Here is a 14122-nt window from a genome sequence, read left to right on the forward strand (position 1 = left end):
TTATTATTATTATTATTATTATTATTTCATTTTCCGTCGTTTTCACCGAAATTTTTGTCTGATTTCCTTTTGATTCCAATTTATAGTCTTTTCTTTTAGATTCCAATTTAGTCTAGCCCATGCTATTTAAGTTACCTACCATGTACCCACATTCTGCAGTTCCTCCTAGTTTTACGGTAGGTACCTACCTAGTTCCCTACTTACCTATCCCCGTTCTAGAACGCCCTGGAGTATAATAGCAAAAGTAAATCCAGGTTACCAGAAGCTTCAGTGAAGCGTGAAAATTTCCACTAGATTCCCTCTTCATCTCTTTTCCCTCTTTTCTTCGTTTTTAGCTCTTAAAAAAATTCCAATTTTTTTCACGTCAAATGCAAAATTCTCGAATACATCGAGGAGAAATATTTATGTTTAATAAAATTACTGAAGAGTCCACAGGGAAAAGGGGATAAGGAAGAGTCCAGCACATTGTGAGATGAAATTTGTTAGGGTTCGCCTAAACCGTAGAGCTCAATCAAAAAAGGGCCTTTTTCGGGCCTTCAAATGACCGATTTCGTCCGAAATATGACGAGCGAATGCCCTTTCTGTGTTCAACATGTTTACCTATCCTTAATATCGGACTTTCAGATCGAAAGTTATTTGCGAAATAAAGAATTTCCTAAAAAAGAGCCCCTACTGAGGCCATAAAAGGCCAATCGCACCCAAAATAAAATCTGTCAAATTCCCTTTGCGAGTTGAAAATTTTTGCCAAATTCATTCAAAATCGGAAGAAACCGTTCGAGTGTTACCACGACTCACAAGCTATGTGAAAAACCAGAGATTGCAACTTACAAATTCCCTTTGCGAGTTGAAATTTTTTGCCAAATTCATTCAAAATCGGAAGAAACCGTTCGAGTGTTACCACGACTCACAAGCTATGTGAAAAACCAGAGATTGCAACTTGGAATTTCACTTTTTTGGTTCGAAAATTCAACAAAAACTTCTAGATTTCTAAATTATGGTGCCCCTCATCTTTTTTCCCACGGACTGTTCAATTGTTCGAACATTTACTTTAGCTCATAAGTTTGCTATCTTTGCGTGCAGAAAACTTGGGGTTCAGAAATAAAACAACATGAGGGTAATGGAAAGTCGTAAATTATGGTACCTCGTCTGTTTTCTATCTGCTCAGACTTCAACCAAGATACATTTATGTATCTTGCTACATACTTATATCTGTATACATAGCATCCCTCATCTTTTTCCCACGGACTGTTCAATTGTTCGAACATTTACTTTAGCTCATAACTTTGCTATCTTTGCGTGCAGAAAACTTGGGGTTCAGAAATAAAACAACATGAGGGTAATGGAAAGTCGTAAATTGTGGTACCTCGTCTGTTTTCTATCTGCTCAGACTTCAACCAAGATACATTTATGTATCTTGCTACATACTTATATCTGTATACAGTATACAGAGCAAATATTACATAATATGTACCTACCTACATAATATCTGGAGTAAACAGAACATATAGGGGTAATAGAAAATCGTAAAGTGTAGGTTACAGTAAGGTATACGTATACTATCAGTTTAAGTGAATACACCTGAAGTAAACACCATAGAGGTAATGGAAAGTCGTAAAATGTGGTACCTACCCAGTCTGTTTACTATCAGTTCAGACTTCAGACAGAATAAGTATGTACATACTACATACATATCTTCAGACAAGATAATTTTTACTTTCTATTACTACAGTATAGCGAGCTATACTAGTTTACATAGGTATACCTGGATACATTGAGCAAACTACATCGACAATATTATGCATATAGGTGTACCTATCTAAAGCAAATGATACCCATAACGCCTCACCTCCAACATCAAAAGATCAAAACCAACACCGAAACCAACCCTGAAACCACGACCAAAAACTCTAATAGATATTAATATTACATAATTTACTCCTAGTTGTTAGGACGAGATTGAAAACGCTACTGAAAGTCCCCAACAGTAGAATAAATACCTATACATACATACCTTGTTTAATATTGCGAGCATAAGACTGAAAAGTCCCTTTACTACAGCATCAGCAGTCTAATCCAGGTCTCGTGTTTTTGACCTTGTTAAGACTGGTAAATGGACTTTTCAGTCCTATTGGGGCAGGATTTGGACAGCTAATAGTATGCCAACTTACCTCAGCACCAAACTTTTCAGCTTCAGACACTTGACACGAATAATATCGATCGCTTTCTGACTCTTGTCTGAGAATCTCAGATTGAGCGGATCCCAACGCAGCTCAATCCGTTCCAAATTCTGACAGTGAGTGGCGATGGCGTCCATAAGTTGGTCAACATGGATGTTGACACCCAGCCGCTCGATGGTGCCCATGATCAAGATCCTGGAATAGAATAGAATGGAATAGAATAGAATAGAATTAGTCAAAATAGCGACACCACTGATTGAAAATGTCAGGGATCAAATCAGACGATTCCCGACAGAAAAGAAGGATGAAGCAAGATGTGACAGATGAAAATTGAATGTGAAGGAAATAATGAAAATTGGAGAAGGATTGAGAGAGAAGGAGGGATTTGCATAGAGGGAGAAGAAAAAGGGAGAGATCTAAGCCTCAGGGTGGGGTGTTAATCTATGCTGAAGAATCACTTCTTTTTTTCTGCTTAGAATAGTTCTTTTATGATGAACAGGTTGAAAAATAAGAATAATAATAAGACCAATGTAATTTATAAAGTTTAAATTCCAATGTTTATTAAAATATAATTATAGGTAACTCAACCCCCTAGAAACGGCTGGTATTTTCCTATCCTGTCTTCCTTCTCTCTTCGATTTCGGTACGCTAAAAAAAAGCTGTATAGGTACAATAGCTTAGGCCAGCCACCTGCTATCAGGTAGACCTGACAGGTACGGCTGATTAGGTGTACCTGATAGTGTGTGGCTTGCCTTACAATACTGTATGAAGGGCAATTCAGTCATAGAGTGCAGTCGCAAAGTCGCAATTATTTTTTATGACCTGAATAATTTTGTTAACTCTCCAGAAATCGTGATCTTGAGCAGTATTTTGCCTACTTCTGTCTTTAAAGTTTCGTTCCATGGATTAGGTGGATGGGTGGTCTTACTCTAGGTCTAATAAATTATCCAAGACTACATTTTGAAGGTATCCATATGGATACAGTATCAAGATAAGGGCTAATTCCAATTTTCCTCAACCCCTTTCGAAGAAAGTCAAGAAACAATAATTTAATTAAATAATTACCTTCTCACAGTCACAGGAGGTACCTATAACTATTTTAAAAAGAGTTGCCAAAAGAATAGGAGTGCTTTCCATTTTTGGACTGAATTAAATTTGGCAAATCATCTCGACAAAAACAATTAAAAATAATTATTTATTATTATTTAATTTACAAGAAATTATTTTCAAGATACTTACACTAGAGAAAAAATGGCTGTTTGTCACTGTCCCCTCACCAGCACACCTCAACGCTGAATTCCCAATTTTTAACGCCCTTTAAGTGACAGAAAGTTGTAGGAGCTGCCCAAGGACAAGCTCAAGAACTTTTCCATCAAAGTACGATTCCCCATTATCGTTCCAAATCATATTTATCACAATGTCTTTGCAAACTTTTCTACTATTAGATGCAAAATACCCAATTTTGTTGAAAGCTTTCGAAAGCTTCTGTATCATGAGCCTATAAGGAAAACAGTATCATGGCGAGAAAAAACTTAAAGTAAATAAAATACACATTCTTTCTGATATCATTAAAACAAAAAGTGTTTTATTGGTAATTTTTTAAAACAAAAAATACAACAATAACCAAAATGTATACATACATACGAAAGTAAACTATACAATTGTTACAAAATTAGCTATAAAATGAACATAATTACTATACCTAATGGAGTTTTTTTTCTTTTTTTACTTTCCTTACCCTTTTATATGTATAGTAAAATATGCTATGCACAGGAAGGTAACATGTAATTATCGTTTTTTTTTCTCTATTTTTCCTCTCAAAATAATATGTCTAACCTTTCAGAACAACTCGAAAGGAACTTTATTTTAGAGGTAACAACAACTTAACTCTACTTACTCTACCATTAACTTCTACAATAGAACTTAAAATTAGACACTTTGTATCAGGAGAGAAGTAAGAAAGAAAGAAAAAGAGGAGGAAGAGTAGAAGAGCGGATCGGAGACGAATAATAGATTTGGAAGAACAAAGAAGAAGAAGAAAAAAGAAGAAGAAGAGGAAGAAGAAGAACAAAGAAGAAGAAGAAAAAGAAGAAAGAAGAAGAAGAAGAGGAAGAAGATGAAGAAGAGGAAGGAGAAGAAGAAAAGAGGCGATGAGAAGGGATGAGAAAAGACGAAAAAAAAATCCAATAAAAAATTCAGATTTCAGATATGTAGTAGAAGAGAAGCACATTCTAAGCAGATAGTACTCGTATAAAAAGACACCATTCTAAGCAGATAGTAGGTACTCATATAAAAGGAGCAAATCAATGTGCTCCACATGTTGACAAGTCGTTCCATGACACTGAAATTTAGAATAAGGATTGGGTGGAACAGAACGATGGCACTGGTGAGAGTGTCAAACCCACACAAGAAAAGGGGAACCTTTAACAAACCCATAACATAAATACTCGCTCTCAAGCTGCACTGAAGCATCGATTCCAAACATCTGGTTGTCCAAATTTGATTCAGTCAGACTTGAGAGCGAGATTTTTTTGTTAATAAAATGGGGTGTTTGTAGATTCGTATAAGCTTGACCCAACCTTTGGGGCTGTTTGCCCTACATCTAAGCCTCAGGGTGGGGTGTTAATGTATGCTGAAGAATCACTTACTAATTTCAGTAAGTGGTACCTAAGTAGGGGAGTTTCGGAGGTCAGAAAAAATTGTACAGAGGAAGGAAAACTGTGCCTCTCCTAGCTTCCTCAGAAGACACACCACTGATTGAAAATGTCAGGGATCAAATCAGACAATTCCCGACAGAAAAGAAGGCTGAAGCAAGATGTGACAGATGGAAATTGAATGTGAAGGAAATAATGAAAATTGGAGGAGGATTGAGAGAGAAGGAGGGATTTGCATAGAGGGAGAAGAAAAAGGGAGAGAAAGATTTGGGAAAGAGGGACGAAAAAAGGGGTAGAAAGATTGGATAGAGGGATGAAAAGGGAAAGAAACAAGATTTGTAAAGAGGGATGGAAGTATTGAAATTGATGAAAAACTGTTCTCACAATGGGAGAATGGTGAGATTATGCAAAGTAAACTCGAATTTTGGGACCTTATTGAATTGTGAGATATCTGAAATTTCTAAAAATAGATAAGAAATACATAGATATCTCAGTATTAAGTAGGTATAATGGAAAATATTGAGTTATTTATTGAAAAATCGATGAAGAAAGAGAATATTCTTGAGAATATCAGTGTACTCGTAAATTGATATAGGGGTACTCTAGAACTGTTTGTCAAACCTGTTGACATAAGCTCATGTGTTGACTGTCCTAAGTATCCTAACATCCTAACAATACAATATGGGAATATAGGTACTTGAGTTGGGTCAGACAGGAAGAGAGAAATGGGAAAGAGAGAGAGAGGGAAAGAAAAATGCAGGAGAGAGAGAGAGAGAGAGAGAGAGAGTGAGAGAGGGAGAGAGAGAGAGAGAGTGAAAGAGAGAAAATGAGAGAGAGAGAAAAGAAAGAAAGATGCAGGAGAGAGGGAGAGAGAGAGAAAGAGAGAGATTTCTGGCTCCCACTCTCTCTCCTCAGTTTTCAGTTATGTTGTGCTATCCATTTCAAGGTCGTATATAATTAACAATGTACACAAGAGACACCGATAAGAGCCTGATAAACTAGGCCGCGGGTTCAATTCCCACCCGGGGCGGATTTTATCCTGAACGGATAATGTTCGTTCTCGGAACGGCTGGCATTTTCCTATCCTGTCTTCCTTCTCTCTTCGATTTCAGTACGATAAAAAAAAGCTATATAGGCACAATAGCTTAGGCCAGCCACCTGCTATCAGGTAGACCTGACAGGTACGGCTGATTAGGTGTACCTGATAGTGTGTGGCTTGCCTTACAATACTGTATGAAGGGCAATTCAGTCATAGAGTGCAGTCGCAATTATTTTTTATGACCTGAATAATTTTTCTAACTCTCCAGAAATCGTGATCTTGTATTTTGCCTACTTCTGTCTTTAAAGTTTCGTTCCATCGATTAGGTGGATGGGTGGTCTTACTCTAGGTCTAATAAATTATCCAAGAGCTAACTCTCCAGAAATCGTAATCTTGAGCAGTATTTTGCCTACTTCTGTCTTTAAAGTTTCGTTCCATCGATTAGGTGGATGGGTGGTCTTACTCTAGGTCTAATAAATTATCCAAGACTACATTTTGAAGGTATCCATATGGATACAGTACCAAGATAAGGGCTAATTCCAATTTTCCTCAACCCCTTTCGAAGAAAGTCAAGAAACAATAATTCAATTAAATAATTACCTTCTCACAGTCACAGGAGGTACCTATAACTATTTTAAAAAGAGTTGCCAAAAGAATAGTAGGTAGTGCTTTCCATTTTTGGACTGAATTAAATTTGGCAAATCATCTCGACAAAAACAAATTAAATATAGTTATTTATTATTATTACTATTTAATTTACAAGAAATTAATTTCACTTTCAAGACAAAATATCCCTGCAATATCCGGCCCTGCACGAATTGGATTAGAACTAAAATAACTTTCAAGACAAATATCCCTGCAATATCCGGCCCTGGACGGATTGGATTAGAACTAAAATAACTTTCAAGACAAATATCCCTGCAATATCCGGCCCTGCACGAATTGGATTAGAACTAAAATAACTTTCAAGACAAATATCCCTACAATATCCGGCCCTGCACGAATTGGATTAGAACGAAAATAACTTTTCCGCATTTATTCCGAACTTTACTTAATGGGGAGAGACAAAATCTTAGCGTGTTGAATAATGGACGTAATCCGTTGACCCCTACAATATCCGGCCCTGCACGAATTGGATTAGAACGAAAATAACTTTCAAGACAAATATCCCTGCAATATCCGGCCCTGCACGAATTGGATTAGAACTAAAATGACTTTCAAGACAAAATATCCCTACAATATCCGGCCCTGCACGAATTGGATTAGAACGAAAATAACTTTCAAGACAAATATCCCTGCAATATCCGGCCCTGCACGAATTGGATTAGAACTAAAATAACTTTTCCGCATTTATTCCGAACTTTACTTAATGGGGAGAGACAAAATCTTAGCGTGTTGAATAATGGACGTAATCCGTTGAAGTCAGGGATGGCGGCGAGAGGTACCTCTTTCGACCTCTGTCGGAAACATATACTCGTATTTATGAACAAGAATGATCGTTCTTAGATCAGTCTCAAATCAAAATTGACCAATCAAATGCCTTGAGACTATGCTTAGCACTGTAAGGTTATTGTTAGGTGAAGGGGCTGGCGGCTAGAGAAACCTCTTTGGACCTCTGTCGGAAACATGGTTTCCCAGATTTTGATTGCTCAGTATCTTAGATTATGTACGGTTTAGTTGTGTAAGGTTAGGTAAGGTTAGGTTAGGTTAGGTTAGGTTAGGTTATGTAAGGTTATTGTTAGGGCTGGCGGCTAGAGAAACCTCTTTGGACCTCTGTCGGAAACATGGTTTCCCAGATTTTGATTGCTCAGTATCTTAGATTATGTACGGTTTAGTTGTGTAAGGTTAGGTTAGGTTATGTTATGTAAGGTTATTGTCAGGTGAAGTTAGGGCTGGCGGCTAGAGAAACCTCTTTGGGCCTCTGTTACTTGATTTGAGAGTCAAAAGACTAGTTGTTCGAAAGAACCCAAGATAGGAAGGACGGCGCGGCGAGAGGTACTTCTTTGGAGCATCAGTCACTCAATTCGATTGTTCGAACGAATATCTTAAGTTCGGCCTCTTAGTGCGCGGCCATAACGGCGACCATAAACCATGGACCCTCGCCGAGACTATCGACCATCGACCATCCCAGAAATATACTCAGCTCAATTTCTTGATTTTCTGGTAGGGTCGCTTTTATGGTCAAAGCTCCGTTGAGGACGCTTCTATTCATTAGTATGGTTTGTTTATTTTCTCTTGGGTCGGTAACTGGTACTAGGCGAGGGGCGATAGTCGGTTTTCCGTTGTGGATGAATACTTAGGTTATGTCAGGAAAGGTTTTGAGGCCTTTGATGGTCGTTGAAAGAACCTATAAGATCTCTAAGTTTTGATCTTAAGCCTGGTAAAAAAAAAACCCTCGATCTGAACTTTTCCTGTGGGACTGAACAGTTCGAAGTCGGAATTCAATGTTAATTTCAGATCAGTCATTCTGACGAGAAGACAGAAAAACACAAATAGAATAGGGGAGTGTGGGGAAAGAGGAGGAGAAAAAGAGACAAAGAGTGAAAGATTATTTTCAAAAAGCCAAAAAGGAGAGGAGAGAGGAGGGGGAAACCAAAAATAAAAATAACTTGGGAAAAAAGTTTGTAATTTTCGTAATTTCTTATTCTTCTATATTATACAAAAATACATTTCATAGAACACTTTCTATAAAAAGAAGACGAAGAAAAAGAAAAAAAATGAAGAGTAAGAACCTAACAGATGTTACTGCAGATAACTCAGAACAAAGCAATAAATAGCAAAATACAACTTTAAACGAAGAAGGAGGAGGAGAAGAAGAAGAAGAAGAAGAAGAAGAAGAAGAAGCAACAGCAGAAGAAGAAGTGAAAACTTTTTTTTTTACAATAAATAATAATGGGTTACAATCATTACACCTGCAAGCTAATTTCTCTAACTTTTGTTGGACGAAGAAAAAAAAGAAGAAGGAAGAACAAGAAGAAGACGAAGAAGAAGAAGAAGAAGAAGAAGAAGAAGAAGAAGAAGAAGAAGAAGAAGAAGAAGAAGAAGAAGAAGACAAATAAAATGACGGAGAAGAAAAAGAAGTAGAAGACCAAACATTGGGATTATTAACTTGGGAGTAGTTTTCCAAGATAAACACCAACGTCCTTGAAACTGTATATCACTGACAATATAATGTTTGAACAAAAGGTCAGCATGACCTTTCTCAGAAGCTTTTATCTGTAGGTACCTACCTACATAACATCTGGAGTAAACAGAACATATAGGGGTAATAGAAAATCGTAAAGTGTAGGTAGTACAGTAAGGTATACTTATACTATCAGTTTAAGTGAATACACCTGAAGTAAACACCATAGAGGTAATGGAAAGTCGTAAAATATGGTACCCAGTCTGTTTACTATCAGTTCAGACTTCAGACAGAATAAGTATGTATACATTCTACACACATATCTTCAGACAAGATAATTTTTACTTTCTATTACTTCAATATAGCGAGCTATACTAGTTTACATAGGTATACCTGGATACATTGTGCAAACTACATCGACAATATTATGCATATAGGTGTACCTATCTAAAGCAAATGATACCCATAACGCCTCACCTTCAACATCAAAAGATCAAAACCAACAGCAAAACCAACCCTGAAACCACGACCAACAACTCTAATAGATATTAATATTACATAATTTACTCCTAGTTGTTAGGGCGAGATTGAAAACTCTACTGAAAGTCCCCAACAGTAGAATACATACCTACAATACCTACATACATACCTTGTTTAATATTGCGAGCATAGGACTTAAAAGTCCCTTTACTACAGCATCAGCAGTCCAATCCAGGTCTCGTGTGTTTGACCTTGTTAAGACTGCTGTGGTAAATGGACTTTTCAGTCCTATTGGTGCAAGATTTGGACAGGCAGGTAGATCTATTCTAGTCCCTTTGAGCTGTAGAAAACAATATTATGTCTCGAATCTAAAGGTGGGTTTACACGCTTCAACCATTTGCATAATCTGCCTTGCACATGCCGGTTTGATTAAGTGAATCGTAGAGCATGAATGCAGGCTTGAAGTTTGCAAAAGCAAAAAAAAAAAAAAAAAAAAAAAAAATCTGGTGAGAACATCACACGACTTTCTATTACATTTGCGGAATACGTATTTTAAAAAAAAAAAAAAAAAATAAATCTAGGTTCTTTTCAAAGTTTTGTGCAACAAAGCGGCATGCTAGGTTCTTTTCAAAGTTTTGTGCAACAAAGCGGCCAGTTTGCGCAAATGGCTTGAGCTTGTAAATCCACCTTAAAGCTAACAGTATGCCAACTTACCTCAGCACCAAACTCTTCAGCTTCAGACACTTGACTCGAATAATATCGATCGCTTTCTGACTCTTGTCTGAGAATCTCAGATTGAGCGGATCCCAACGCAGCTCAATCCGTTCCAAATTCTGACACACCTGCAAGCTAATTTCTCTAACTTTTGTAGGAAGAAGAAGACGAAGAAAAAAAAAAAAAAAAGAAGAAGAAGGAAGAACAAGAAAAAGACGGCGAAGAACAAGAAGACAAATAAAATGACGGAGAAGAAAAAGAAGTAGAAGACCAAACATTAGGATTATTAACTTGGGAGTAGTTTTCCAAGATAAACACCAACGGCCTTGAAACTGTATATCACTGACAATAATATAATGTTTGAACAAAAGGTCAGCATGACCTTTCTCAGAAGCTTTTATCTTTCAAAAGGTCAAAATACTCGAAAGAAAAAATGAGGGAGAGAAGAAAACATCGCTTAAAGAAGCAATTTACACGATTCTGCGAATATGTTAAAGGTACGTATTTACTGTCCTGTCCTTTTATCTCGCAAACTTCCTCGGATTTCAAGAAAATACTTGAAATCGTTCCATCAATTAGCAGCTTTTGAAAATAAAAGAACAACAAAAAAAATCTGTTCTCAAAAATTCTTCCAAAAATTTAGAGGGATGGGAAATTTCAAGGAAAGAAATCAACACCCAAATTGTTCTAAAACATTTTAAGGAGGGGGAATAATTCAAGGAAACATTTGAAAGTAAATTAGAAGAAGCGAAAAATTCTCTTGCAAACTTTTCAAGGAAAAAATAAATAGGAAATTAGGGGAAGCATATGTGAGAAGAAATTTGCCAGAAACGTTCATAAATCTTTTTGCTTTCGACAGAACGTGTGACACCTGGGTAAACTTAATGAAGTGAATATAACTCACGTGCCATTACCTGAAGTTGAGAACTTCTCAAGAAATATTATCAAAATCTTCATAAGAATATAAAGGGTGTCCCAATAAGAACGCAAAATTTGAAAGGGTCATAACTTTGTTATGCGTTGTTTTATCTTGCCCAATCTTTGTTATATTTGACAGATTGATTGTAAACATATCAAAATAATTAGTCATCATCATCTTTTTGAAGAGGAGGAGGAGGAGGTCAGGAACTTTCTTGCCCAATCTTTGACAGATTGATTGTAAACATATCAAATTAGTCATCATCATCTTTTTGAAGAGGAGGAGGAGGAGGAGGTCAGGAACTTGGCCCTCTTCTTACAGGTTATATGTTTTTGTTGGGATTCTTCTCTTCCTCCATCTTCTTCGTTCAGGAACTTGGCCCTCTTCTTACAGGTTATATGTTTTTGTTGGGATTCTTCTCTTCCTCCATCTTCTTCGTTCCATATTTAAAGTTACTTCAAAGGCCCTTCCGGAGAACTTACTTGGTGTTGGTCAGAATCTTCAGGAAGGTCAGGAACTTGGCCCTCTTCTTACAGTTTATATGTTTTTGTTGGGATTCTTATCTTCCTCCATCTTCTTCGTTCCATATTTAAAGTTACTTCAAAGGCCCTTCCGGAGAACTTACTTGGTGTTGGTCAGAATCTTCAGGACATTCATCCAGAGCTGGTCCGTAATGTGGGGCATCCCGGAGAGACTGAGACCCAACAACTGGTGACCATGTCGGGAGAGGAACTTCTGAAGGGCCTCGTCTGAGAGATTGTCCGACGAGTCCAAGTCTAGGGCGATCAGATTGCGGGCGTTCCCCGAGGCTAGAAAGGCGTCTAATACCTGAGAAGAAGCAGAGAAGAAAAGCAAAGTTAGAGATGCCCGCCTAGTTACCTTGATGGGTCGCGCGTCTGCCTTGTAAGCGCTAGGCCGCGGGTTCAATTCCCACCCGGGGCGGATTTTATGCTGAACGGATAATGTTCGTTCTCGGAACGGCTGGTATTTTCCTATCCTGTCTTCCTTCTCTCTTCGATTTCGGTACGATAAAAAAAGCTGTATAGGTACAAGAGCTTAGGCCAGCCACCTGCTATCAGGTAGACCTGACAGGTACGGCTGATTAGGTGTACCTGATAGTGTGTGGCTTGCCTTACAATACTGTATGAAGGGCAATTCAGTCATAGAGTGCAGTCGCAATTATTTTTTATGACCTGAATAATTTTTCTAACTCTCCAGAAATCGTGATCTTGTATTTTGCCTACTTCTGTCTTTAAAGTTTCGTTCCATCGATTAGGTGGATGGGTGGTCTTACTCTAGGTCTAATAAATTATCCAAGACTACATTTTGAAGGTATCCATATGGATACAGTACCAAGATAAGGGCTAATTCCAATTTTCCTCAACCCCTTTCGAAGAAAGTCAAGAAACAATAATTCAATTAAATAATTACCTTCTCACAGTCACAGGAGGTACCTATAACTATTTTAAAACTCTATTTTTCCTCTCAAAATAATATGTCTAACCTTTCAGAACAACTCGAAAGGAACTTTATTTTAGAGCCTACACTAGAGAGAAAATGGCTGTTTGTCATTGTCCCCTCACCAGCACACCTTAACGCCGAATTCCTGATTTAAACGGCCTTTAAGTGCCAGAAAGTTGTAGGAGCTGCCCAAGGACAAGCTCAAGAACTTTTCCATCAAAGTACGATTCCCCATTATCGTTCCAAATCATATTTATCACAATGTCTTTGCAAACTTTTCTACTATTAGATGCAAAATACCCAATTTTGTTGAAAGCTTTCGAAAGCTTCTGTATCATGTGCCTATAAGGAAAACAGTATCATGGCGAGAAAAAACCTAAGTTAATAAAATACACATTCTTTCTGATATCATTAAAACAAAAAGTGTTTTATTGGTAATTTTTTAAAACAAAAAATACAACAATAACCAAAATGTATACATACATACGAAAGTAAACTATACAATTGTTACAAAATTAGCTATAAAATGAACATAATTACTATACCTAATGGAGTTTTTTTTCTTTTTTTACTTTCCTTACCCTTTTATATGTATAGTAAAATATGCTATGCACAGGAAGGTAACATGTAATTATCGTTTTTTTTTTCTCTATTTTTCCTCTCAAAATAATATGTCTAACCTTTCAGAACAACTCGAAAGGAACTTTATTTTAGAGGTAACAACAACTTAACTCTACTTACTCTACCATTAACTTCTACACAATAGAACTTATTTAATTTACAAGAAATTATTTTCAAGATACTTACACTAGAGAAAAAATGGCTGTTTGTCACTGTCCCCTCACCAGCACACCTCAACGCTGAATTCCCAATTTTTAACGCCCTTTAAGTGACAGAAAGTTGTAGGAGCTGCCCAAGGACAAGCTCAAGAACTTTTCCATCAAAGTACGATTCCCCATTATCGTTCCAAATCATATTTATCACAATGTCTTTGCAAACTTTTCTACTATTAGATGCAAAATACCCAATTTTGTTGAAAGCTTTCGAAAGCTTCTGTATCATGAGCCTATAAGGAAAACAGTATCATGGCGAGAAAAAACTTAAAGTAAATAAAATACACATTCTTTCTGATATCATTAAAACAAAAAGTGTTTTATTGGTAATTTTTTAAAACAAAAAATACAACAATAACCAAAATGTATACATACATACGAAAGTAAACTATACAATTGTTACAAAATTAGCTATAAAATGAACATAATTACTATACCTAATGGAGTTTTTTTTCTTTTTTTACTTTCCTTACCCTTTTATATGTATAGTAAAATATGCTATGCACAGGAAGGTAACATGTAATTATCGTTTTTTTTTTCTCTATTTTTCCTCTCAAAATAATATGTCTAACCTTTCAGAACAACTCGAAAGGAACTTTATTTTAGAGGTAACAACAACTTAACTCTACTTACTCTACCATTAACTTCTACACAATAGAACTTATTTAATTTACAAGAAATTATTTTCAAGATACTTACACTAGAGAAAAAATGGCTGTTT

At 36.6% G+C, this 14122-nt stretch overlaps 1 protein-coding gene across 1 annotated transcript in view; it reads right to left on the reverse strand.

The window, feature by feature from the left end:
- LOC103515986 overlaps nucleotides 1-12803 on the reverse strand; it is a 24449-nt gene extending 11646 nt beyond the window's left edge. The window contains exons 1-3 of the mRNA XM_026828506.1: nucleotides 12699-12803; nucleotides 11733-11935; nucleotides 2169-2372 (exon numbers count right to left, since the gene is read on the reverse strand). Of these exons, the coding sequence (XP_026684307.1) occupies nucleotides 2169-2372; nucleotides 11733-11935; nucleotides 12699-12803 (512 nt within the window). The remainder of the gene's footprint in view (nucleotides 1-2168; nucleotides 2373-11732; nucleotides 11936-12698) is intronic.
- Between the last annotated feature and the right edge of the window lie 1319 nt (nucleotides 12804-14122).

This window comes from Diaphorina citri, unplaced genomic scaffold, assembly GCF_000475195.1.
Source record: "Diaphorina citri unplaced genomic scaffold, Diaci psyllid genome assembly version 1.1 scaffold1455, whole genome shotgun sequence".
NCBI lineage: Eukaryota > Metazoa > Arthropoda > Insecta > Hemiptera > Psyllidae > Diaphorina > Diaphorina citri.